We start from the raw sequence: 22,221 nt of genomic DNA, 5'->3' as shown, positions 1-22,221 counted from the left end.
TGAAACAGGAATAAAGAAAAAGTGGAGCTGATTTCCCATCTTCCAGCTCATAGCAGCCTCAGGGAGTTAAAATCTCTTTTTACAGGGATAAAAGGTGTGGAGTGGGGAAAATTTGGGATGATGAGGAGTGGGTCAGAATTTGGGATGTTGGGGGTTCATTCCTGGCTGTGGAATCATTCCCTGTGGCCCTGCTCAAATCCCTCCCTTCTTTCCCCATCCCACTCTGGAAATCAGAGCATTCCCTGGGATTTGCTCCCTGATTCTCTGCCTTCCCAGGGCTGCAGCTCAGCACCAGTGAGGATTCACATCTTGGGACCATAAATCCTGGCTTTCCACCCAGTTCTTCCCAAAATCCCCCTGTCCAGAGCCAGCTCTGCTCCATGGTTGGCATCTCATTAAAAATCTCCCTTCACAAGGAGCTTTAAGGCTGGAAAAACAGGAATTAAATCAGCTTTGCTCCTCCTCCTGCAGAGGCTGAGCCCCGTGGTTCCTGCAAGGAGACACTCCTGGGATGCATTTCCCACCTTGGGAGTTAATGCAGGAGTGACCTTGGGAGGGACCTGGCAGTGGCGGGGTGGAAATGCTGAGTCAGCAGCAAAAACTGTTGAGGAAGCAATTCCAACAGGAATTGTCCATAAAATGTGGTGGATGGGTTAAAGAGCCCAAGCTGCTTCTGGACACGTGGCCAAGGGAGATGTTTCCTGGTTAAAGAAACGTGGGATTGTTCATCCTGGAGGGGCCACCAGGGGTGACCAAACTGAGACCTTCCAGGACCTGAAGGGGCTGCAGGAAAAATGGAGAGGGAATATTTCCAATATTTCCATGGAGAGGGATGGAGGGACAGGGAATGGCTCCCAGTGCCAGAGGGCAGGGCTGGATGGGAGATTGGGAATCAGGAATTGTTCCCTGGGAGGGTGGGCAGGCCCTGGAATAGAATTCCCAGAGCAGCTGGGGCTGCCCCTGCATCCCTGGCAGTGTCCAAGGCCGGGTTGGACAGAACTTGGAGCAGCCTGGGACAGTGGAAGGTGTCCCTGCCATGGTAGGGGTGGGAATTCAATGATTCTTAAGGTCCCTTCCATCCAAACCATTCCAGGATTCTCTTAGGCAATGGGTGGAGATGAGGCAGAGCCTGGAAGAGGCAGAGGGTGGGAAGGGAGGTTGGGAAGAGCCATCAGATCTGAGGATGAGGGAATGGTTTGGGTTTCCTGCTCCCCCTGTGCCCTGTGGAAAAGAGGATTTTATAAAAAGGTGGAAAAGTGAGGACAGGAAAACTTCAGAGTCCAATTCCTCCCAGCCCCCAAACTGGCACCTCTGCCAGAGCTTGGGAATTGGCTCCAACAAATCCAAGCAGATTGTTGTGGGAGAACGAGGAGGAATGGCCTGGCTACCTCTGGGTGTGCCAGGGAATGAGCAGGGGGAGAGGCAGAGATTCCTGGGGCGAGTCCCCATCCCTGAGGGGTTTCATCCATGTGGATGTGGCATTTGGGGACATGGGGCAGTGGTGGCCTAGAGGGAACAGCTGGGCTCAATCTCAGAGGGCTTTTCCAACCTTTACAATTCCATAATTCCATTTTATTGGGAATTTAAGGCTGATTTTGCACCTGAGCCCATCCAGGGGGAGCAGGAATGGGAACAAACCTGGGAGGGGCTGCCCTGGACTTTTCATGGATCTGCAGGAGGTCTCAGTGCTGCTGTTCCTGTTGGATTTGCAAAGAAGGATCCTGGAGCTCCAAAATCCCAAATTCCCTGGGCACTCATGAGCCCTGTACCACCCCCAAGCTCTGCCCCAAGGGGCTGGAAGGATCAAATTCATCCCTGAAAACCAATTCCTCAGGAAAGGAGCAAATGGGAAGGAACAGGCAGGATGGGAAAGGAGCTGGAGATGCAAACAGACAATTCCAGGATCATTAACTGGGAGCAGGTCCAGCACCATTAACTGGGAGCTGGGATCAGCCAGCCGTGCCTGCTCTGGGTTTCTCAGCTTTCCACAAGGGCTGGAGCTGCCTGGGATGGAAATTCAAGAAGCTGCTGCTGCTGCTGCTGGAGGTCTCCTTAAGGAGCAGAGGGTTCTGGTTCTGGTTTCATTGGGAACCCAGCCCAGGTGGGGACGTTCAGGGAGGGCTTGGATCCTTCCTTGGGATCACTGGAATTTGGTGAGGAGGTCTGGGCAGGGATTGCTGCTGGATCCATCCCAGAGTGTTGAAAGCGAAGGAAGCCAACCCATCTTGTTGTTGATCAGCATCGACTCTGATTTATTGATTAAATTAGCCACTTTATATAACAGTGTTAATTAACTTCATGCATATTGCAAAATCCGAGCTCACGATAGGTTACAGAGAAAACTCTAACCCCTCCTTTTGTTTACAATACCCGTGGTTGATTATTGAGACCAAAATTAGTGTTCTCACTGTGATATGAAAAGTTCTCAAAACCTTCATATCTGTTCCCAGAGCAGCCAAGGACTGTTATGAGAAAACTGTCTGAGAATCCTGCTGTTTATAGAAAAGGTGTCTTGAGAACCTAGTTATTTACAAAATCAAGCCTGGGAACTGCTGCTTCACAGCTGCCCTTCACCTTCCCATCAGCTGGATACCTTCATGGCCTCTTTCTTTAAGCCATGCTTGAACCAGGCTCTCCACACCAGAGCCAGAGGGAAATGGGGCAGGGAAAGGTTCTTCCCCCAGAGGTGCTGGCACTGCCCAGGCTCCCCAGGAATGGTCCCAGAGCTCCAGGAGGGTTTGGACAGCGCTGCCAGGGATGCCCAGGGTGGGAGTGTTGGGATCCTGGGGGATTGTTGGGATCCTGGTCAGGAACAGGGGCTGGACTCAATCCTTGTGGGACCCCTCCCAACCTGGGATATTCTAGGATTTTATCGAACTGCTCCGATCATCTCCACACATTTCCCTGCTTGAGAAAATGAAGCAGGCAGGGAAATCAGGGATAGCAGTTCCAGTTAACTGAAGGAGTGACCTCTGGCTGTGGGCAGATGCTCCGTGCCAGGAGCAGTGTGGAAAGGCAGGAATGTGGCCAGGGAAGGGCTGTGGCAGGAGCTGATCCTCCCCTGCCTTGGGATCTCTTCCCTCCAGGTTTTCCAAGCTCATCCCCTCTTTTCCTGGCATTTGGGACAAGCAGAATCCATCCAGCTTCCAAGGAGTCAAATCCATTTTTTCCTTCCCCTTTTAGCACCTGCCAGCTGGGAACTGATCCCAGTAATCCTGGAGAAAGCCGGGATCAGGAGGGCAGGAAAAGCGTTTAATTCATTAATTAATTATTAATGACTGCAAAAGGGCCAGGCTGGGAGTTTGTCACCCTCAGTTAGAGGCTGGAGCTGGATTTCTTATACAGGAACAGGAGGAGGAGCCTGGGGAAGCTTCCAGGGAGCACAAATCCTGCAGGATCCAAGGGCAGGGATGTTCCTGCTGCCTTTCCCTGCTTTTCCTGCTGCTTTGCTGGGGTTTGTTGCCACTTTGGGGGCAGCAGGGGAGGGTGGATGTGGCATTCACATTCAACAGAGAGAGACATCATTCTCTCCCACAGGATTTTTCCTGGAGAAGCACAGAGAGAAGAAGAGAAAACAATTCTTATCTCTGTTCTCTGCTCCTGTTGTTTTTGCACGTGTGGAATGTGTTATGGAGATTGTTTTCCCAAAGTGATTTGTTGATTGGGTTCTTCTGAGGGTTGTTTTGTTTCCCTGGCCAGTTGGGTCAAAGCTGTGTCCAGGCTGCCTCAGAGAGTCATGGGTTTTTCTTTAGTATCTCTTTAGTATAGTTATGATATATTATTAATGTAATATAGTGTTAATAAAGCAATTGTTCAGCATTCTGAATCATGGATCAGATGCCAGTTGTGGGAATATACCAAATTAGAGAGTTTTGGGAAAGCTGCAAAAGGCAGGCCCCAGAGACAGCAAAACTGTGATTGGAGCTGAGCAGCAGCCATGAGATTGGTCAGCAGAAAAATTATTTAAACTGTAGAAAAGCAAGGACAAATAGAACAATGGTCTGTGGATTAATGCTTGTCTAGAATAACTCTCTAAGCTGCAGAAAAGTTTATCTAGCACGATATTAGGAAGGTTAAATCTTAACAATGGAGCTCTGTGCATTGTGTTTTAAGGCTCACAAGTAGGTATTGTATTTAAAATAAGCAAGCATTGTTTTAACCACAGGTACCTGTGCTTATAGTGATTAGATAGAACTACTGTCAATGTGCTTTTGCTTTGTGTGATTGGTCAAAAAGATTATAAAATAAGTTGTTACGTTGAGTTCCTGGTGTGCTGCCTGGGATGGGAGCTGCCAGCATCACCAACCATTGCCAGGTGTTGGGGTCACCCTGCATTCCACAGGTGGAGGGAGCAGCTCCACATCCCGAGGCTGATCCAGCCCAAATCCCTCTCACTCCAGCTGGGATAATCTGACAGAAAGGAAAGGAATTCCTGAGGGAACCCCTCAGGAGGAGGATCAGGATCTGGATCAGGAGGGGCTGCAGGGAGAGGCATCAAGCCCAATGAAGTCTGTCCCATTAATTCTGAGGGCTGGGATGGCTCCCTCCATCCTGCTCCAGCTCCTTGGGTGCCTTTCCCAGCAGCTCCAGGGCCACAGGAGCAGGAATCCAGCTCTGAAGGGAGTTCAGCAGCTCCACGGGATTGGGGCTTTGCTTGGAAAGGCTTTTCCTGAGGTTTCAGCCCTGATTTGGCCAGGCAGGGCTTCAGGGGAGCCCTCAGGGATGGATTCCCCCTGGATTTAAGCCCAGGGATTCCTGTGCCAGGCTGGGAGCAGCAGCAGGGGGAAAACTCCAGGCATTTCCAGGGAATGTGCAGATCCTCCTGCTTTGGGAGGGTTTGGTGGAGCTCTTCCAGTTTGTAAAGCAGAGTCTGGCAGGCAGAAATTCCAGCTGATCCCTCCACCGCTGCTGCCACTCATGAGATGTTCATTATCACCTGGGAGTGTCACCTCCAGGATGGAGTGTCACCTCCAAGATGTTCATTGTCACCTAAGAGTGTCACCACCAGGACATCCACTGTCGCCTCACACTGGGAGTGTCACCTCCAGGACATTCATTGTCACTTGGGAGTGTCACCTCCAGGATGTTCATTGTCACCACGAGAACATTCTTTGTCACCTGAGAGTGTCAGCACCAGGACATTCATTGTCACCTAGGAGTGTCACCTCACACTGGGAGTGTCACCTCCAGGATGTTCACTGTCACCTGGGAGTGTCACTCAGTGGCACTGGGACAGCCTGTCCCAGTGGGTTATCCCAGGAGTCAGGGAGCTCCTGGGAGGGGGGATGCCCTGAGGGGCTGCAGGGGCTGCCCTGTGACAAGGGACATGTCCTGCCCTGTGCCTGTCCCTCTTGCTGGCCCTGGCCCTGTCCCCAGCTCATGTCCCTGTCCACAGCTGATGTCCCTGTCCCTGTTTTCAGTTGAGGTACCTGAGGCCCCTGTCCCACAGTTGATGCCCCTATGCCATCCCTGTCCCCAGCTGACCCCTGTACTGTCCTGTCCCCATCTGATGTCCCTGTGTGTCCCCATCTGATAGCCCAGTCCCTGTCCTGTCCCTGTCCCCATCTGATGTCCCTGTCCCTGTGCTGTCCCCAGCTGACCCCTGCCCCCATGAGTCCCCATTTAATGTCCCTGTCCCCATGTGTCCCCAGCTGACCCCTGTCCCCATCTGATGTCCCCGTCCCCATCTGACAGCCCTGTCCCCCTGTGTCCCCAGGTGACCCCTGTGCTGCCCTGTCCCCATCTAATGTCCCTGTCCCCAGCTGACCCCTGTCCCTGTGTCCCCATCTGATGTCCCCCTGTGTCCCCAGCTGACAGCCCTGTCCCTGTCCCCATGTCTCCCCATCTGATGTCCCCTTGTGTCCCTACCCAGCTGATGTACCTGCCCCCTGTGCTGTCCCTGTCCCCAGCTAATGTCCTTGTCCCCCTGTGTCCCCAGCTGACTCCTGTCCCTGTCCCCATCTGATGTCCCCGTGTGTCCCCAGCTGATGTCCCTGTCCCCCTGTGTCCCCAGCTGATGTCCCTGTCCCCAGGTCTCCCCAGCTGATGTCCTCGTGTGTCCCCTCCCAGCTGATGTACCTGCCCCCTGTGCTGTCCCTGTCCCCAGCTGATGTCCTTGTCCCCCTGTGTCCCCAGCTGACTCCTGTCCCTGTCCCCAGCTGATGTCCCTGTGTCTCCATCTGATGTCCCTGTCTCCCTGTGTCCCCAGCTGATGTCCCTGTGTCCCCAGCTGATGTACCTGCCCCCTGTGCTGTCCCTGTCCCCAGCTGATGTCCCTGTCCCCCTGTGTCCCCAGCTGACTCCTTTTCCTGTCCTCATCTGATGTCCCTGTGTCCCCAGCTGATGTCCCTGTCCCCAGCTGGTGTCCCTGTCCCCCTGTGTCCCCAGCTGATGTCCCCGTGTCCCCAGCTGATGTCCCTGTCTCCCTGTGTCCCCATCTGATGTCCCTGTGTCCCCAGCTGATGTCCCTGTGTCCCCAGCTGATGTCCCTGTCCCTGTGTCCCCAACTGACTCCTGTCCCTGTCCCCAGCTGATGTCCCTGTCCCTGTGTCCCCAACTGACTCCTGTCCCTGTCCCCAGCTGATGTCCCTGTCCCCCTGTGTCCCCAGCTGATGTCCCTGTCCCCCGCTGATGTCCGTGTCCCCCCCTGTCCCCAGCTGACGTACCTGCCCCCGCCGTGGGGCGAGTGCCGCTCCCCGGAGCTGGGCCTGGCGTTCTTCCCGGTGTACAGCGTGACAGCGTGCAGGATCGACTGCGAGACGCGCTACATCGTGGAGAACTGCAACTGCAGGATGGTGCACATGCCAGGTCAGGGACAGGGGGGACAGGGGGGACAGCTGGGGACAGCGGGAGCAGCAGGGGATGGGATGGAGGGAGGATTCCTGGCGTAGAGCGTGACAGCCTGCAGGAACAGCTGGGGACAGGGGGGACAGCTGGGGATGGGCTGGAGGGACAATTCACATGGCTGGTCAGGGACAGGGACACCTGGGGACAGTGGGAACACCTGGGGACAGCAGGGACAGCTGGGGATGGGCTGGAGGGATGGTCAAGGACACCTTGGGGGACAGTTGGGGCATGGACTGGAAGGAGAGACCACGTGCCAGATCAGTGACAAGGACACCTGGGGATGGGCTGGAGGGACAATGTCAGATCAGGGACAGTGACAGCGGGGAGAGCAAGGACAGCAGGGGACAGTGGGGACAGTGGGGACACCTGGGGGTGGGCTGGAGGGACAGGCCATGTGCCAGATCAGGGACAAGGACACCTGGGACACCTCACAATGGGTTGGAGGGATCGTTCACATGCCAGGTAAAGGACAGGGACACCTCCAGGGACAGCTGGAGCATAGAGTGGAGGGACAGGCCATGTGCCAGGTCAGGGACAGGGGAGACAGCTGGGCACAGCTGGGGATGGGCTGGAGGGACAATTCACATGGCAGGTCAGGAGCAGAGACACTGGGGACAGCTGGGGACACGTAGGGATGGGCTGGAGGGATAGTTATGGACAAGGACATTTGGGGACGGGCTGGAGGGACACGCCATGTGCCAGATCAGGGACAAGGACACCTGGGGACGGGCTGGGGGGACAGTCAAGGATGGGGACACCTGGAGGGACATCTGGGGCTGGGCTGGAGGGACAGGCCATGTGCCAGATCAGGGACAAGGACACCTGGCCTGGGCTGGAGGGGCTGGGGGTACCTGAGGGAAGAAGGTGCCCGTGGCCTTTGGGAAAGGCTGGATCTGAGCCAGCAGGGCCATCCCTGCCCTGGGGGATCAGGGACAGCAGAGGGGCAGGGAGGGATTGTCCAGCCCCGCTCTGGGTTGGGGCAGCCTCACCGAGAATTCTGGGGCAACTTTGGGCACCACAAAATAAAAATGACATCGAGGAACTCGAGAGGGTCCAAAGGAGGGACACGAGGATGGGGAAGGGTCTGGAGGGGCCACACGAGGAGCAGCTGAGGGTTGAGCTCAGTGTCCTCAGGAGGGGCACAGAAGGGGCAGCTCCCATCTCTGCTCCCTGTGACAGGGACAGGATCCTGGGAATGGCCTGGGGCTGTGTCACAGCAGGGTTGGGATGGATATTGGGAAAGGTTCTTCCCCAGAGGTGCTGGCACTGCCCAGGCTGCCCAGGGAATGGTCCCAGAGCTCCAGGAGGGTTTGGACAGCGCTGCCAGGGATGCCCAGGGTGGGAGTGTTGGGGGGTCTGGGCAAGGCGGGGGGTGGGACTGGATGCTCCTGGGGGTCCCTTCCAGCCCAGGATATTCCATAACTCCCTGTGAAATGGCCAAACCAGAGAAGAGAGACTTGGGTGTGGTGAAGGCTGGAAATGCCTTCTGTGGTGATCAGATCCCCCCTGGCTGCTGCTCCCAGCAGCTCCTGCATGCCAAGGCCCCTGTGGCGGGCGTAGCTGGGCACAGCCGGGCTCACCTGGCTGCAGGGGGGTCCCTGGGTGTCCCCCTGAGATGGATTTGTCCTGTCCCTGCAGGGGATGCTCCCTTCTGCACCCCGGAGCAGTACAAGGAGTGCGCGGAGCCCGCGCTCAGTGAGTACCGGGGAGCCCTGGGTGCAGGGATGGAATGTTCATGGAATTCAGCAGCCTGGATGCTCCTGGCTGGGCAGGAACAGGGGGTCTGCAGCCTGGAGAGGGGCTGGGATTAGCCCCAGGCTGCTGGGAAGTGCTGGATGCAGGCTGGGATGGAGTTTCTCCTGGTTCTCCATGAGCACAGAAACCCTCGGGATCAGGGGAGAGGGTTTGGGGTGGAGGGACCCATCCCCAGCCTGGATTCAGGGACTCAGCCACGGGTTCTCCGAGCTGTTGTTGATGACAGAGTGTCACCTGCAGCAAGAGGCCCCTCCAAGGGGGGTGAGAACTGGGATGAACTGGGAGAGAAATGTCCAGAGTCCAAAAGTTCCAGAGGAACTTCAGGAACAGCCTCATCCCAGAATCTTGGCCCCTTTGTGGGAGGGATGATCTCTGCTCCTGTCCTGCTCCGTGTCCCTGCTCCATGGAGTCCTTTCCTGCTCTGTGGAGTCCCTCCCTGCTCCATGGGGTCCCTCCCTGCTCCATGGGGTCCCTCCTTGCTCCATGGTCCCTCCCTGCTCCACGAGGTCTCTCCATGGGACCCCGTGTGCTCCATGGGGTTCCTCCCTGCTTGCTCCATGCCCCTGTTCCATGTCCCTGCTCCCTGGGGTCCCTCCCTGCTCCTGGGGTCCCTGTTCCATGTCTCTGCTCCTTGAGGTCCCTCCCTGCCCTATGGGGACCCTGTGTGCTCCATGGCTGCCCCCCTGCAGGTCTCCTGGCAGAGAAGGACAGCAATTACTGCATCTGCAGGACCCCCTGTAACCTCACCAGGTACAACAAGGAGCTCTCCATGGTCAAGATCCCCAGCAAGACCTCGGCCAAGTACCTGGAGAAGAAGTTCAACAAGTCGGAAAAATACATCTCGTGAGTGGGGGAGGGCCTGGATTCCTTTGGGTTTTTGTCAGTTTCTTGGCTGTTTTAATGAACTGGAAAGGCTCGGGATGGCCTTGGGCAGCCCGCGCTCCAAAGGACGAGAAGAGGCTTCAGGTCTTTTCTCAGTCTCGGTGTTTATTAATTGTTTATCTAAAAGATTTTCCCTTGGCCCGTCAGAGGTCTGCACAGCAGCCAGCCATGAGCACACTGAGAGCCCCCGGGGCCGTCACCTGTCTTTGTACTCAAAATTACATATACAATATTTATCATTTTTCTCCAATACCTTTCACCCTTATTAACCAGTGCACTTTTAGCAATAACCAATCCCAAAGTGCCACCATCACCACAGAAGATGGAGGCCAAGAAGAAGAAGAAGAAGGACAGGACACACCCCAATTCCTCCATCTTACTTCTCTAAACCCCCCTGTACAGAAATCCCAAACCCTGTGTTTCACACTCTAATTAACTTATCCCTTCACCATTCACCCAGTGAAATCCTCCCATCCTCATACAGGTGTCGTCTCCCGTGTAGGATCAAAGTCCAGCCACAGACACTTCTGGAACATTCCAGGACTCCCGAGCCCCCCAAGGGTGGTCTCGGTCACTCTGCACATCAGTCCTGAGGTGCTGAGATCCCACAGGTTTTGGGTGGGAAACGTCTGGGAAATGCCCAGTCCTGGCCAATCCATCCCCAGCACAGGGATGAGCAGAGTGAAAACCTGGCAGAGATGAGGTTGATTTCTTCTCTGAGTTCCTTTCCAAGGATTGTCCTCATGGGAATCCTCCAGTCCCACCAAAAAAAAGTCCAAAATGTGCCACTCTACTGGTCCTGTTGGAGATTTGTGTCTTGGGCTGAGCTCCTCAGGCCATGGAGATCTCCCAGCCCTGGGCGTTTGATTGCTGTGTGTGGGAAGTGAGAGTTGTTCCAGATCCCTTGGATTCTTTTCCCAGAATTATGGAATCATGGAATGGTTTGGGTGGGAAGGGACCTTAAACCCACCCAGTGCCTCCCCTGCCATGGCAGGACACCTTCCACTATGCCAGGCTGCTCCAAGCCCCGTCCAACCCGGCCTGGGACACTGCCAGGGATCCAGGGGCTGCCCCAGCTGCTCTGGGCACCCTGTGCCAGGGCCTGCCCACCCTCACAGCCAGGAATTACCATCCAAGAGAAGAGTTCCCAGCAAAGTGAGCTCCAGGATCCTGAGGAGTTCTGGGGAAACCTTTCCCAGGTGCTCCAAAGGCTCCCAGAGCTCCTGGTCTGCACCAGCTCCAGGTTCTGTGGGCTCTGAGGACCCCAGAGAGAGGAACAATCCATACAAAAAGGGGAATAAAGCCCAAAATCCCATTTTTCCCTTATCCCAGAGGACTGAGCCACCGGTGGCTCCTGGGCTGATGTTTCTCCTGTTCCCACAGAGAGAACATTCTCGTGCTGGACATTTTTTTTGAAGCACTCAACTACGAGACCATTGAGCAGAAGAAAGCCTATGAAGTGGCAGCCTTACTTGGTAAGGGGGCACTGGGACCAGTTTGGGGTCTCTGCTGGTCTGGGGGGGAGAGAGAGAGACTGGGAGGGGTCCACAGCCTTGAAACCCCCAGCAAAGCCCTGTGGCTGCTCTCCTCACCCCACCTCATCCCAGGGATGTCCCCATGGATACTCTGGGTGCTCATGGAAGATTCTGGAGCTGCTCCATCCCTGCCTGTTCCTTTTTTGGAGATTTGGTGTTGGGTGGGTGCTGGGTGCTCTCTGTGATGCAGGACGTGGAGGGCATCCCAAAACCATCTCCCCATCACCTCTTCCCTGCTCCAAATCCGAGTTTCCAAGCCAGGCTTGAGCTCTTGGCCTTCAGCTGCTCCATGGAGGAGGAGGAGACCCATGGAAGGTTCAGCTCCATCCCTGCCTGCTCCCAGCACCCATTTTTGGGGATTCCACTCCCCTGGCAGTGTGTGGGGGAGGACACCCCAAAACCATCTCACATCACCTCTTCCCTGCTCCAAATCCACCTTTTCCAGCTGGGCCTGAGCTCTTGGCTCATCCTCATGAAGGAGCTGAAGGGGACCCATGGAAGGTTCTGCTCCATCTCTCCCAAATTTTTGGGAGATTTTGGGGCTGAGTGCTCTCTAGGCAGTGTGGGAAGGACACCCCAAAATCACATCTCCATCTTCCATCACACCTCTTCCCTGCTCCAATCCATCTTTTCCATCAGGAGGTGCAGGAGACCCATGGAAGGTTCTGGAGCTGCTCCATCCCTGCTTGCTCCCAGCTCCCCAGTTTTGGAGATTTGGGGTTGGGTGGGTGCTGGGTGCTCTCTGTGGTGCAGAGTGTGGGAGACATCCCAAAACCATCTCCCCATCACCTCTTCCCTGTTCCAAATCCAAGTTTCCAAGCCAGGCTTGAGCTCTTGGCCTTCAGCTGCTCCATGGAGGAGGAGGAGCCCCATGGAAGGTTCTGCTCCATCCCTGCCTGCTCCCATTTTTGGGAGATTTTGGGGCTGGGTGCTCTCTGGGCAGTGTGGGAAGAACATCCCAAAATCACGTCTCAGTCACCTCTTCCCTGCTCCAAATCCACCTTTTCCAGCCTTTGGATGCCTCATGGAGGAGCTGCAGGAGACCCTGACTGAGAGCTCAGCCCCAAATCAGCTCCAGCTTTGGGGTCCCAGCTGCAGATTCGGGGTTTGGGGTTGGGGTGAGCCCTCGCCCAGCCCTGCAGCCTCCCTGGATGCCTCTGCAATGCTGGGGGTGCTCAGCCCCTTGGGAAGCTGGGGCTGGGGCACAGAGGTGTCCCCGTGTCACCCCACAGTGTGGCCCTGCCAAAAGCCCCCTCCGGAGCCCTTCTGCACATCCTGGGGCTTTTCCAGGAATTCCAGGCAGGAACAGGAGGCTGCTGGAGCCTCTCTGACCCCAACCCTGTCTGCACATGATAGAACCCTCATTCCCAGGGCTCTGGAACTTCAGGAACAGCCTCATCCCAGAATCTTTTTCTGCAGGTGAATCCCCCTGGTGTAAACCCAGGACACCTCCTGGGATCATTCAGGGCTCTCACTTTGATCCCAAACTTTTCCCCCTTTTCCTCTCTCTGTGTCTCATGGACACCCCTGGAAAAGGCCCCTTCCCCTCACCCATGGGTGCCTTTGCCCTGGGGGTCAATCCAAGGCTGTTTTCCAGCAAAATCTGTGGGATTTGTCTTCCCTGAGCACCACATCCCAGTCACCTTCTGTGACCGTGTTTACAGGGGTTCTTGGATTAGGGAAGAGACGAAGGATTTGACTTTATGTTTCAGAAGGCTTGATTTATTATTTTATGATATATATTATATTAAAACTATATTAAAAGAATGGAAGAAAGGATTTCAGCAGAAGGCTGGCTAAGAATAGAAAAAGAAGGAATGATAACAAAGGGTTGTGGCTGGGACAGAGAGTCTGAGCCAGCTGACTGTGATTGGCCATTAATTACAAACAACCACATGAGACCAATCCCAGATGCACCTGTTGCATTCCACAGCAGCAGATAACCATTGTTCACATTTTGTTCCTGAGGCTTCTCAGCTTCTCATGAGGAACAATCCTAAGGAAAGGATTTTCCATAAAAGATGTCTGTGACAGGGGGGGACTGAAGGAGGCATCCAGAAGCAAGGCTGGGATGGATGGGAGAGCAGATGGTGCCCAAAGGATCCCCCAAGGACACAGAATGGGGAGGAGGAGTGAGGAGTCACCTGGAATGGGCAGGGCAGGAAGGGTGGGCTCGGGATGTGACCCAATCTTTGCTTTAACATGAGAATAATGAGAGGAATTGGAGGGTGAAGCAATGGGCATTGCAACAGCCCTGCTGGACGTAACCCTGGGGTTACTGGTCAAACTGGGGCACCTCCAGCCTGGCCAGAGCCTGGGGACAGCTCTGTCACCTCCAGGGTGGGAGGGAACGGGGGTGGTGTTTGAGGGTCCCCAGGACGAGGGGAGAGATGAGAATCTTGACTCCATGTTTCAGAAGGCTGATTTATTATTTTATTTATGTTATATTTATGTTTATTTGTGATTTATTTATGTTATATTATATTAAAAGAAAATGCTATGCTAAAACTACACTAAAAGAATAGAAAGAAGACATCAGAAGGCTTGAAAGAATGAATAATAAAATTTTTGACTGACCAGAGCCCCGACACAGCTGGACCTGGGATTGGCCATTAATTAAAAACAACCACATGAGACCAATCACAGATGCACCTGTTTCATCTCACAGCAGCAGATAATCATTGTTTACCTTTTGTTCCTGAGGCCTCCCAGCTTCTCAGGAGGAAAAATCTTAAAGAAAGAATTTTCCATAAAAGATGTCTGTGACACCAACCCAGGCTGGGGACATGTCCCATCCCAGGGGATGTGGGAATCCCTTCCCACTTTTGGCCAGGCTGGGGTTTCTCCTTGGCTCCAGGGACATTCATTCTTCCCAGCACCTTGCCCAGAGTGGGAATTGGGATTCCTGAAGGATTCCATGCTCCATTAGCAGGAAAACCATTCTGGGGGTGTCCATTTGGGGTCAGGCCCGTTCCTGGGACACCCTAGATGCCATTGCAGGCCCTGCTGCTCCAGGGGGATTTTTCCCAGTTCGGGAGGATGGCAGGGCCCAGGCAGGGCCCAGCGGTGCCTGGGAGCCCTCACGGTGCTGTCCCCTGCAGGTGACATTGGTGGCCAGATGGGGCTGTTCATCGGGGCCAGCATCCTCACCATCCTCGAGCTCTTCGATTACCTGTACGAGGTAAGGCCTTCCCAGCCCAGGATAGCCCAGGATATCCCACCCTGGAGCCCCTCAGCCCAGGATATCCCAGGATTTCCCATCCTGGTGCTCCTCATCCCTGAATTTGCCCCTCATCGCCAGATTTGACTTTCCTGCCCCTCATCCCTAGATTTGCCACTCCTGGAGCCCCTTAGCCCAGGATTTCCCACCCTGAAGCTCCTCAGCCCTGTTTTTGTCACTCCTGATGCCCCCTCATCCCTGGATTTGTCCTTCATCCCAAGATTTGCCACTCCTGGAGCCCCTCATCCCCAGATTTGCCATTCCTGGTGTCCCCTCATCCCGGGATTTCTCATCCTGGAGCCCCTCAACCCTGGTTTTGACCCTCCTGGTCCCCCTCATCTCCAGATTTGCCATTCCTGGAGACCCCCAGCCCAGATTTGCCCATCCTGGTGCCCCTCATCCCTGGATTTCTGATGTCTCTCATCCCCAGATTTGCCACTCCTGAAGCCCCTTAGCCCAGGATTTCCCACCCTGGGGCCCCTTGTCCCTGTTTTTGCCACTCCTGGTGCCCTTCATCCCTGGATTTCCCATTCTGGTGCTCCTCGTCCCTGGATTTGCCCCTCATCCCCAGATTTGACTTTTCTGCCCCTCATCCCCAGATTTCCTGCTCCTGGTGCTCCTCAACCCTGGATTTGCCCCTCGTCCCTGGATTTGCCATTTCTGACACCCCTCATCCCTGGATTTGCCACCTCGAGTCCCTCAGACCAGGATTTCCCATCCTGGTGCCCCTCATCCCCAGATTTGACTTTCCGGCCCTTCATCTCCAGATTTGTCACTCCTGGTGCCTCCGAGCCCAGGATATTCCACCTGGATCCCCTCAGCCCAGGATATCCCAGGATTTCCTATCCTGGAGCCCCTTATCCCTGTTTTTGCCACTCCTGGTGCCCTTCATCCCCAGATTTGCCACTCTTGGTGCTCCTCATCCCTGGATTTCCCATCCTCGAGCCCCTCATGCCTGGATGTCTGTTGTCTCTCATCCCCAGATTTCCCATCCTGGAGCCCCTCAGCCCTGTTTTTGCCGCTCCTGGTACCCCCTTGTCTCCAGATTTTCCATTCCTGATGCCCCCTCATCCCTGGATTTGCCCTTCATCCCTGGATTTCCCACCCTGGAGCCCAAGATTTCCCATCCTGCTGCTCCTCATCCCTGGATTTGCCATCCTGGTGCCCTTCATGCCTGGGTTTCCCATCCTGGTGCCCCTCATCCCTGGATTTCTGGAGCCCTTCATTCCTGTTTTTGCCATTCCTGGTGCCCCTCATCCCTGGATTTTCTGTTCCCTGGGGATCCCAGAGCCCCCCCACAAATTTCCAACCTGCCTCATCCAGCTCAGGGTGGGAACAGGGAGTTTTATTGCCCTGGGATGGGAGAGTTTTCCATTTTATTCATTGTTGTCCATTTGATTTAATGTGTCCCAATCCAGACTGGGGACACATCCCATTCCAGGGAACCCCCACAATCCCAGCTCTGAACTCACTTCAAATCCTCTCATTTTCTTTTCTTGTTTAATATTTTTATATTTTCAGACAATTGCCTCCATCCCAATCCCTCCTGGGCAGCTCCAGCATTGGTGCCATTAACCAGGAATTAAAAACATGGAAAAATTCCAGGCCTAAAGCTCAGAGATCAACAAAAGCTGAGCCTGAATTTAGAGCTCGGCCTGGATACCCAAATATTTCATTACATTTGCCTTTTCCTGGATTTCTTGGGGATTTTTCCTAAGTAGGCCATAAGAAACCTTACAAATTTGGGTTTTTCCTCTCTGTTTTCCTTCTTTCTTTGACATCTGCTGATAAAATATGTCAAATGTGGGGGGGGTTTGCTGCGCTTTTTATTTTTTTCTTCCTATTTGGGCTTAAAATTCATTTTGTCCCCTCGGAGAAGCTCCCTGGGAATGCCCCATCAGGGGAATCTTCACAATCCCAGATATTTAACCCCACCAGCCCGGGAAAAAGGAAAAAAATACCTTAAAATTGATAAAAATCCACACCGTTTTCCCCCTCTGTTTGGAGTTTCACAAAGTGGGTGTCAGCACCTCAAAAATTTGAGTTTTCAGACAAAATATTTAGACATTCTGAGAATGAAAGCAACCAGATACAATTTTTTTTTCATAGATTGGCCAAATTTGGGAGAAATGTTGACCATAAAGAGGCTTTACTGTGATCTTCTGCTGAGCTCTGTCCTGCTGGTCCCAAATTCCCACCACACTCCCCTGCACCAACCAGGATCCACATTCCTTAGGAACTGACCCATTTTTGGGGGATTTCAGGATTTCAGCTTTCTTCTTGTTGGCTTTATTTCTCTTTTCTCCCAGTGGGAGCTTTCCAGTAAAACACTTCCCAAGTTTTATGGGCTTTCCCTGGAAGCCAAATCCTGCAGCAGCAGCAGGAAGATGAGAGGGCTGGGAAGGGAAATGGAACTCACAGAGCTGGGAGCTTTCCCTGAACCCCAAAAGGGTCCCAAAAAATGGAATTTTTGTGGGGTTTATTCCTTGTAAGAGAATGCTGGAATGGTTTAGATGGAAGGGACCTTAAGGATCATTGAATTCCCACCCCTGCCATGGCAGGGACACCTCCCACTATCCCAGGCTGCTCCAACCCGGCCTTGGGCACTGCCAGGGATCCAGGGGCAGCCCCAGCTGCTCTGGGCACCCTGTGCCAGGGCCTGCCCACCCTGTCAGAACCCAGGACATTGCTCTGGCTGCCCTGGAGACCCTGGCAGGAGGCTCAGAGACCTTGGCATGGAGTCACAGACACCTGTGCCTTTGATTTTAGCCCATGGAAACAATTACCAACTTTGTGTGAGGAGTTACAAGCCACAAGGGTTTGAGTAGAATGATAGTGAATTTATCACTGGGTGAAAAAGTAGAATTTTGGGGTTTTAGAATGGGGGTTCAGGAGGCAAGATGGAGGAATCTGGGTCCTGTCCTTCTCCTTCTCCTTGTCCTCCATCTTCTGCTGTGCTGGTGGCACTTTTGGATTGGTTTAGAGTAGAGACAGACTGTCTAACATAGGTGATAAGTATTGGAAAATTATTGTAAATAAAGTACACGTTGTTTTTAGTATAAAAAGATAACAGCATCCCAAGGTGGTCAGTGTGCCATGGACAGACCTGCTGGACAGATCTCAGCAGGTCACAGAAAGAATGTTATAGATAACAGAGAATAAACAACCTTGAGAACCAGAGCTGAGGAATCTCGACTTCTTCGGTCACAGGGCTGGGAAAAAGGGACTTTTTAATACCTCAGGAGCCATTCCAGCAACACAAAACATGAGACCCACCTTCCCAGGGAACAATTGCTGCCCAATCTCCCATCCATCCCTGCCCTCTGGCAGTGGGAGCCATTCCCTGTGTCCTGTCCCTCCATCCCTTGTCCCCAGTCCCTCTGCAGCTCTCCTGGAGCCCCTTTGGGCCCTGCAGGGGCTCTGAGCTCTCCCTGGAGCTTCTCCTCTCCAGGTGAGCCCCCCCAGCTCTCCCAGCCTTTCCCTGGCCCAGCCCTCGGAGCTTCCTCCTTCTCCCAGCCTTTTGGAATGCAGCCCCAAACCCACCCCAGTGCTCCCCATCCCCCTGCAGCCTCTTCCCAGCCTAACCCTGCTCCCTCCTCTTGCAGCTGATCAAGGAGAAGTTATTGGACCTTCTTGGAAAAGAGGAAGAGGACGGGAGCCATGAGGAGAACGTGGTAAGGAGGGAAGGGGGACACAGGGGTCTCCTCCAGCCGGGGCCAATGAGCTCTTGGAGATGTGTATCACACCCGAGATAGCTCAGCCACCTCAGATGGCATCAAATCAGCAGGATGGCTTCTGTGGCAGTGTTGGAAACAAAAAGGTTTTAATAAAAGGCAAAATAACAAAGCTCTTTACAGGGAAAAACAGAGCCAGGGCAAGAGGTTCTTGCTCCTGGTAAAACACCTTACAAAAGCCATTAGCGTCTTTATTCTCCTCTTTTTCTAGTAAATTGCTCAGGTGGGACCTTTTGGCCTCTGTCCAATTGGGTATCCTTAAGTTTGAGGTGAAGTCCCCAAGGTGTTTTTTTACCTAATTGAGGAGAGAAACTTCTGGGCTTTTTTTCCTTTTTAAGGAGACAAAGGATAATTTGGTCACACTGCCAACAGGGGACACATTCCCACAAAGGGGAAATGCCCTGGGGACACTGGAGCTCTTCCCACCTGTGTCAGGTTATTAAAACCATCATTAGAGATGCCTCTGCCCCAATCAAATGGGACCAGATGCCAGTGACAACAGTCTGGGTTTTAGAAGAACTTTAGAAGAACAGGAAGACACGATTACCAAACAATCACGGCATTTAACAATCATAATTTATCATGGTCATTAAATAATTATACAGGTGCAGTTTTGCATGATCCAGTAAAGCCTGACATTGTCCCAGGGCCTACCTCTTGTATTTGCAGAGTTCCCAGACAAATGGAGGAATGATGAATCTGACTCCACGTTCTTGAAGGCTAATTTATTATTTTATGATGCTATATTATATAAAAGAATAGTAAACTAAACTACTAAGGAATACAGAAAGGATACTTACAGAATGCTAAAAATATAGCATTATTATAATATTATATTAATATAATATTATTATATTAATGCTATATTAATGCTATTAATATAATATTATATTAATATTATATAAGGTAATGAAAACTCGTGACTCTTTCCAGAGTCCTGACACAGTGGGGCCATGATTGGCCAAAGAATGAAAACAATTCACAGAAACCCAATGAAAAAAATCACTTGTGGATAACAATCTCCAAACACATTCCAAAGCAACAAAACACAGGAGAAGCAAATGAGATAATTTTTATTTTCCTTTTCTCTAACGCTTCTCAGCTTCCCAGCAGAATAATCCTGGGCAAAGGGATTTTTCCAGAAAATGTGATGATGACACTGACCAGGCCCAACTTTTTCCAACTCCCCTGAATACCCCGTGGTTTTAGAACCATTTTACCCCTGTGCTATCAGTGGGATAACGCAATTCCTGCTTTTCCATGGCAGAGCACCTGTGATCCAGTGCCAAACCACTCGGAGAGCCTGAGCCACACTGTGACCGTGCCCCTGCAGGCCCCGCTGGGGACGCTGGAGGAAATCGCCTGCTGACCCCTCCCCACCACAGTGCCCACCCCGAGGAAGGAAAACTGCACAGGGAAAACAGGGACCCAGCTCAGGTTTGCACTGGGGGGAAAAAAAAATTAAAAAAAAAAAAAAGATGGAAAAAAAATATACTGGGAAAAAAAATACTGGAGAAAAAAAAATAAACTGGAAAAATTATTAAAAAAATCTATTAAAAAATAAAAAAAAAAGAAGAAGAAAAACTCGCTATGCATTAAAAGAATATAAAAATAATATAAGAATATAAATTCTAAATATACTCTGCCCAAAGTAAGAGGCGCCTTGGACCTGACTCCTGTTGTCCTTTCCTCCTGGGGGTTTGGCTCCAGCCTGGGAAGCAGCTCCCAGGCTGGGAGAGCTGGGAATGTTCACCTGGAAAAGGGAAGCTCAGAGAAGAGAAACCTCAGAGCCCCTTCCAGTGCCTAAAGGGGCTCCAGGAGAGCTGGAGAGGGACTTGGCACACGGGATGGAGGGCCAGGACACTTTTTGGGATTGTCCAAGCCTGAGCAGCAGCAGCAGCAGCAGTAAATCCCAAAGGAAGCATCCCAAATACCCCGAGCACTGCATGCCAGGGCTTCTCCTGGCCCTGGGATTCCTCAGCTGCCTCTCTCAGCTCTGTTCCTCTTTGCAGTCCCTGGGTTTCAGTGGCAGAAGGAGCATCCCAGAATTCTCCATTCCCAGCGCCGTAGGCTGAGAGTTTTCCAATAAAGAGATCCCAAAGTCGGCGCTCTCGGATTCTTCCCCCGGCCGCGTCCTCCGCGTGAGCTTGGGCTGAATCCCGAGCTCAGCCCAAGGTGAGCATCCCTGGAGAGGAGCCACAGGGATCCCTATGGATCATCTCAGCCCTGCTGTGCCTGCAGAGGCCAGGAGCAGCAAGTGGGGCTGGGTTCATTCATTTCTTTAATTTTTTGGGGGGAATTTTTGCAATTTCCTTCTTCTCCCGTTCATGGATTCTGTGCTTTCTCCTCGTTCTCCTGACTGATATTAAAGCTGGTCTTGTGGAAATGGCCAGGCTGTGTCATTCCTGCCTTGCCCTCATTGCCAGTGGGAGGGCAGATCCCAGGAAAAGCCTCTTCCTCATCCCTTATCCCTCCTTTTCCTCTCCCACCACGTCCTCACACAGCTCAGGATGGGAGTGGTGCCATGGCCCTGCCCAGCTGCATCCCTGTCTCCCCTGGGATGCAAATCTCCAGGACGTGCTGGGATCTCTGGGATGTTGTGGGATCTCTTTGCTGACAGAGGTGATGGAAACCTCTCTGTGATGTTTTGGGATTGTTCAGCCTGGAGAGGAGCAGCTTTGGGGTGACCTCACTGAGGCCTTCCAGTGCCTGAAGGGAGCCTGGAAAAACATGGACAGGGACTGGGGACAAGGGATGGAGGGACAGGACCCAGGGAATGGCTCCCACTGCCAGAGGGCAGGGATGGATGGGAGATTGGGAATTGGGAATTGTTCCCTCTGAGTGTGGGCAGGCCCTGGCACAGGGTGCCCAGAGCAGCTGGGGCTGCCCCTGGATCCCTGGCAGTGTCCAAGGCCAGGTTGGACATTGGGGCTACCTGGGACAGTGGAAGGTGTCCCTGCCATGGCAGGGGTGGGAATTCAATGATCTTTGGGCTACTTCCACCCAAACTGATCCAGGATTCTGGGATTCCAACTTTACTGGTCCACTTTAACTGGCCCCAAAGCGTAACAAGAAAATCCATTTCCATCCAAGTGCATCCCAAAATGCATCAGCAGTGGCTCCACGCCTGGATCCAGGCACTGAGGAGCTGCTCTGCTGCCTCTCCAGCACTGAGAGAGACCTGGGGATTTTAGGAAACACCCTCAGGGAGAGATGAGGGTGTCTGAGGGGCCTGGAAAAGGGCCCTGAGCCCTGATGGAGAGGGATGCAAGAAGATTTCATTTTTGATTCCAGGGATGCAAGAAGATTTCATTTTTGATTCCAAACTTCATCAGGATTAAGGGTTCCTTTTCCAGAAAAAAAAGACAATAAAGATCAGGGAAAACTGTGAGGATTATTTGGAGATTCAGGAGAAGAAACAAGCAAAGTTCAAACTCCCAGCACAGCCCCAGCTCTGCTGAGTGCTTGAGGATTTTCCAGGGAAAAGGGAAGCTCCATTATTGGCAGTAATTAACCCCAAGCTGGCTTGGAGCACATTCCAAGGAAAAGGGAAGGGAGTGGAAAAGGCACAGGTAGGTTCATCCCAGCCCTGTTTGGTGCTGGATGGATCTGCCCAGGGATGGAGCAGGGAGCAGGGATGGGAGCAGAGATTGGAGCCAACCATCAGCTCCCAAAAACCCCAAAATCCTCATGGAAAAAATTAATAAAGAATCCCCGTGGGAGATGAAAATCCTGTGGGCAAGGTGAGAAAATCCAGAGTGGGATTGACCAGGGGGTTTGGCTGAGCTGTAGCTCAGGAAATTCAACTTCAACCACAAATCCATCCAACAAAGCTGGAATTGCCATCCCAAGGGATAATCTCCCTTGGAGCTCCACAGGGATGGAGCACTGGGTCAGCCCTGCTGGGCAGCAGGGCCCCAGGGCTGGACAATGAGGAAAATCCCATGGGAATGCTTCAGGAGGAAAAGCAGGAGCAGAAGCAGCTCTGAGAAGGGATTTCTGAAGTGCAGCTGCGTTTCTGGGGAATGGGAGAGCTCAGCTTGGCGTGGAGAGGGCTGGAGCCCAGGCCAGAGCACATTCCTGGGATTTGTGGCCCAGCCACCACATCCCTGAGCAGTTCCCACAGCTGTGTTCCCACAAGGAGCAGGAAAACACCCAGGAAATGCTCTTGGAGTCTCCTCCACTTGCTCAAGGTCACCCACGCACGTCTCCCTATTCCTCCTTCATTCCCAGATTCAGAGGCTCCTCG

General features: G+C 53.0%; 1 protein-coding gene across 2 annotated transcripts in view; it reads left to right on the top strand.

Moving 5' to 3' along the window:
* LOC131094354 (acid-sensing ion channel 2) overlaps window positions 1–20,362 on the top strand; it is a 499,734-nt gene extending 479,372 nt beyond the window's left edge. For both annotated transcript variants that reach the window (XM_058041965.1, XM_058041966.1), the window contains exons 4-11: window positions 6,657–6,807; window positions 8,485–8,541; window positions 9,291–9,444; window positions 10,867–10,958; window positions 14,120–14,199; window positions 17,844–17,912; window positions 19,240–19,409; window positions 19,985–20,362. In XM_058041965.1, coding sequence (XP_057897948.1) covers window positions 6,657–6,807; window positions 8,485–8,541; window positions 9,291–9,444; window positions 10,867–10,958; window positions 14,120–14,199; window positions 17,844–17,912; window positions 19,240–19,341 — 705 coding nt within the window. In that variant the 3' untranslated portion in view covers window positions 19,342–19,409; window positions 19,985–20,362. The remainder of the gene's footprint in view (window positions 1–6,656; window positions 6,808–8,484; window positions 8,542–9,290; window positions 9,445–10,866; window positions 10,959–14,119; window positions 14,200–17,843; window positions 17,913–19,239; window positions 19,410–19,984) is intronic.
* Window positions 20,363–22,221: the final 1,859 nt, after the last annotated feature.

This window comes from Melospiza georgiana, chromosome 28, assembly GCF_028018845.1.
Source record: "Melospiza georgiana isolate bMelGeo1 chromosome 28, bMelGeo1.pri, whole genome shotgun sequence".
In the NCBI taxonomy this organism is placed as follows: Eukaryota; Metazoa; Chordata; class Aves; order Passeriformes; family Passerellidae; genus Melospiza; species Melospiza georgiana.
Note: the sequence above shows the minus strand (reverse complement) of the source record. Positions and strands in the feature narration are given on the sequence as shown.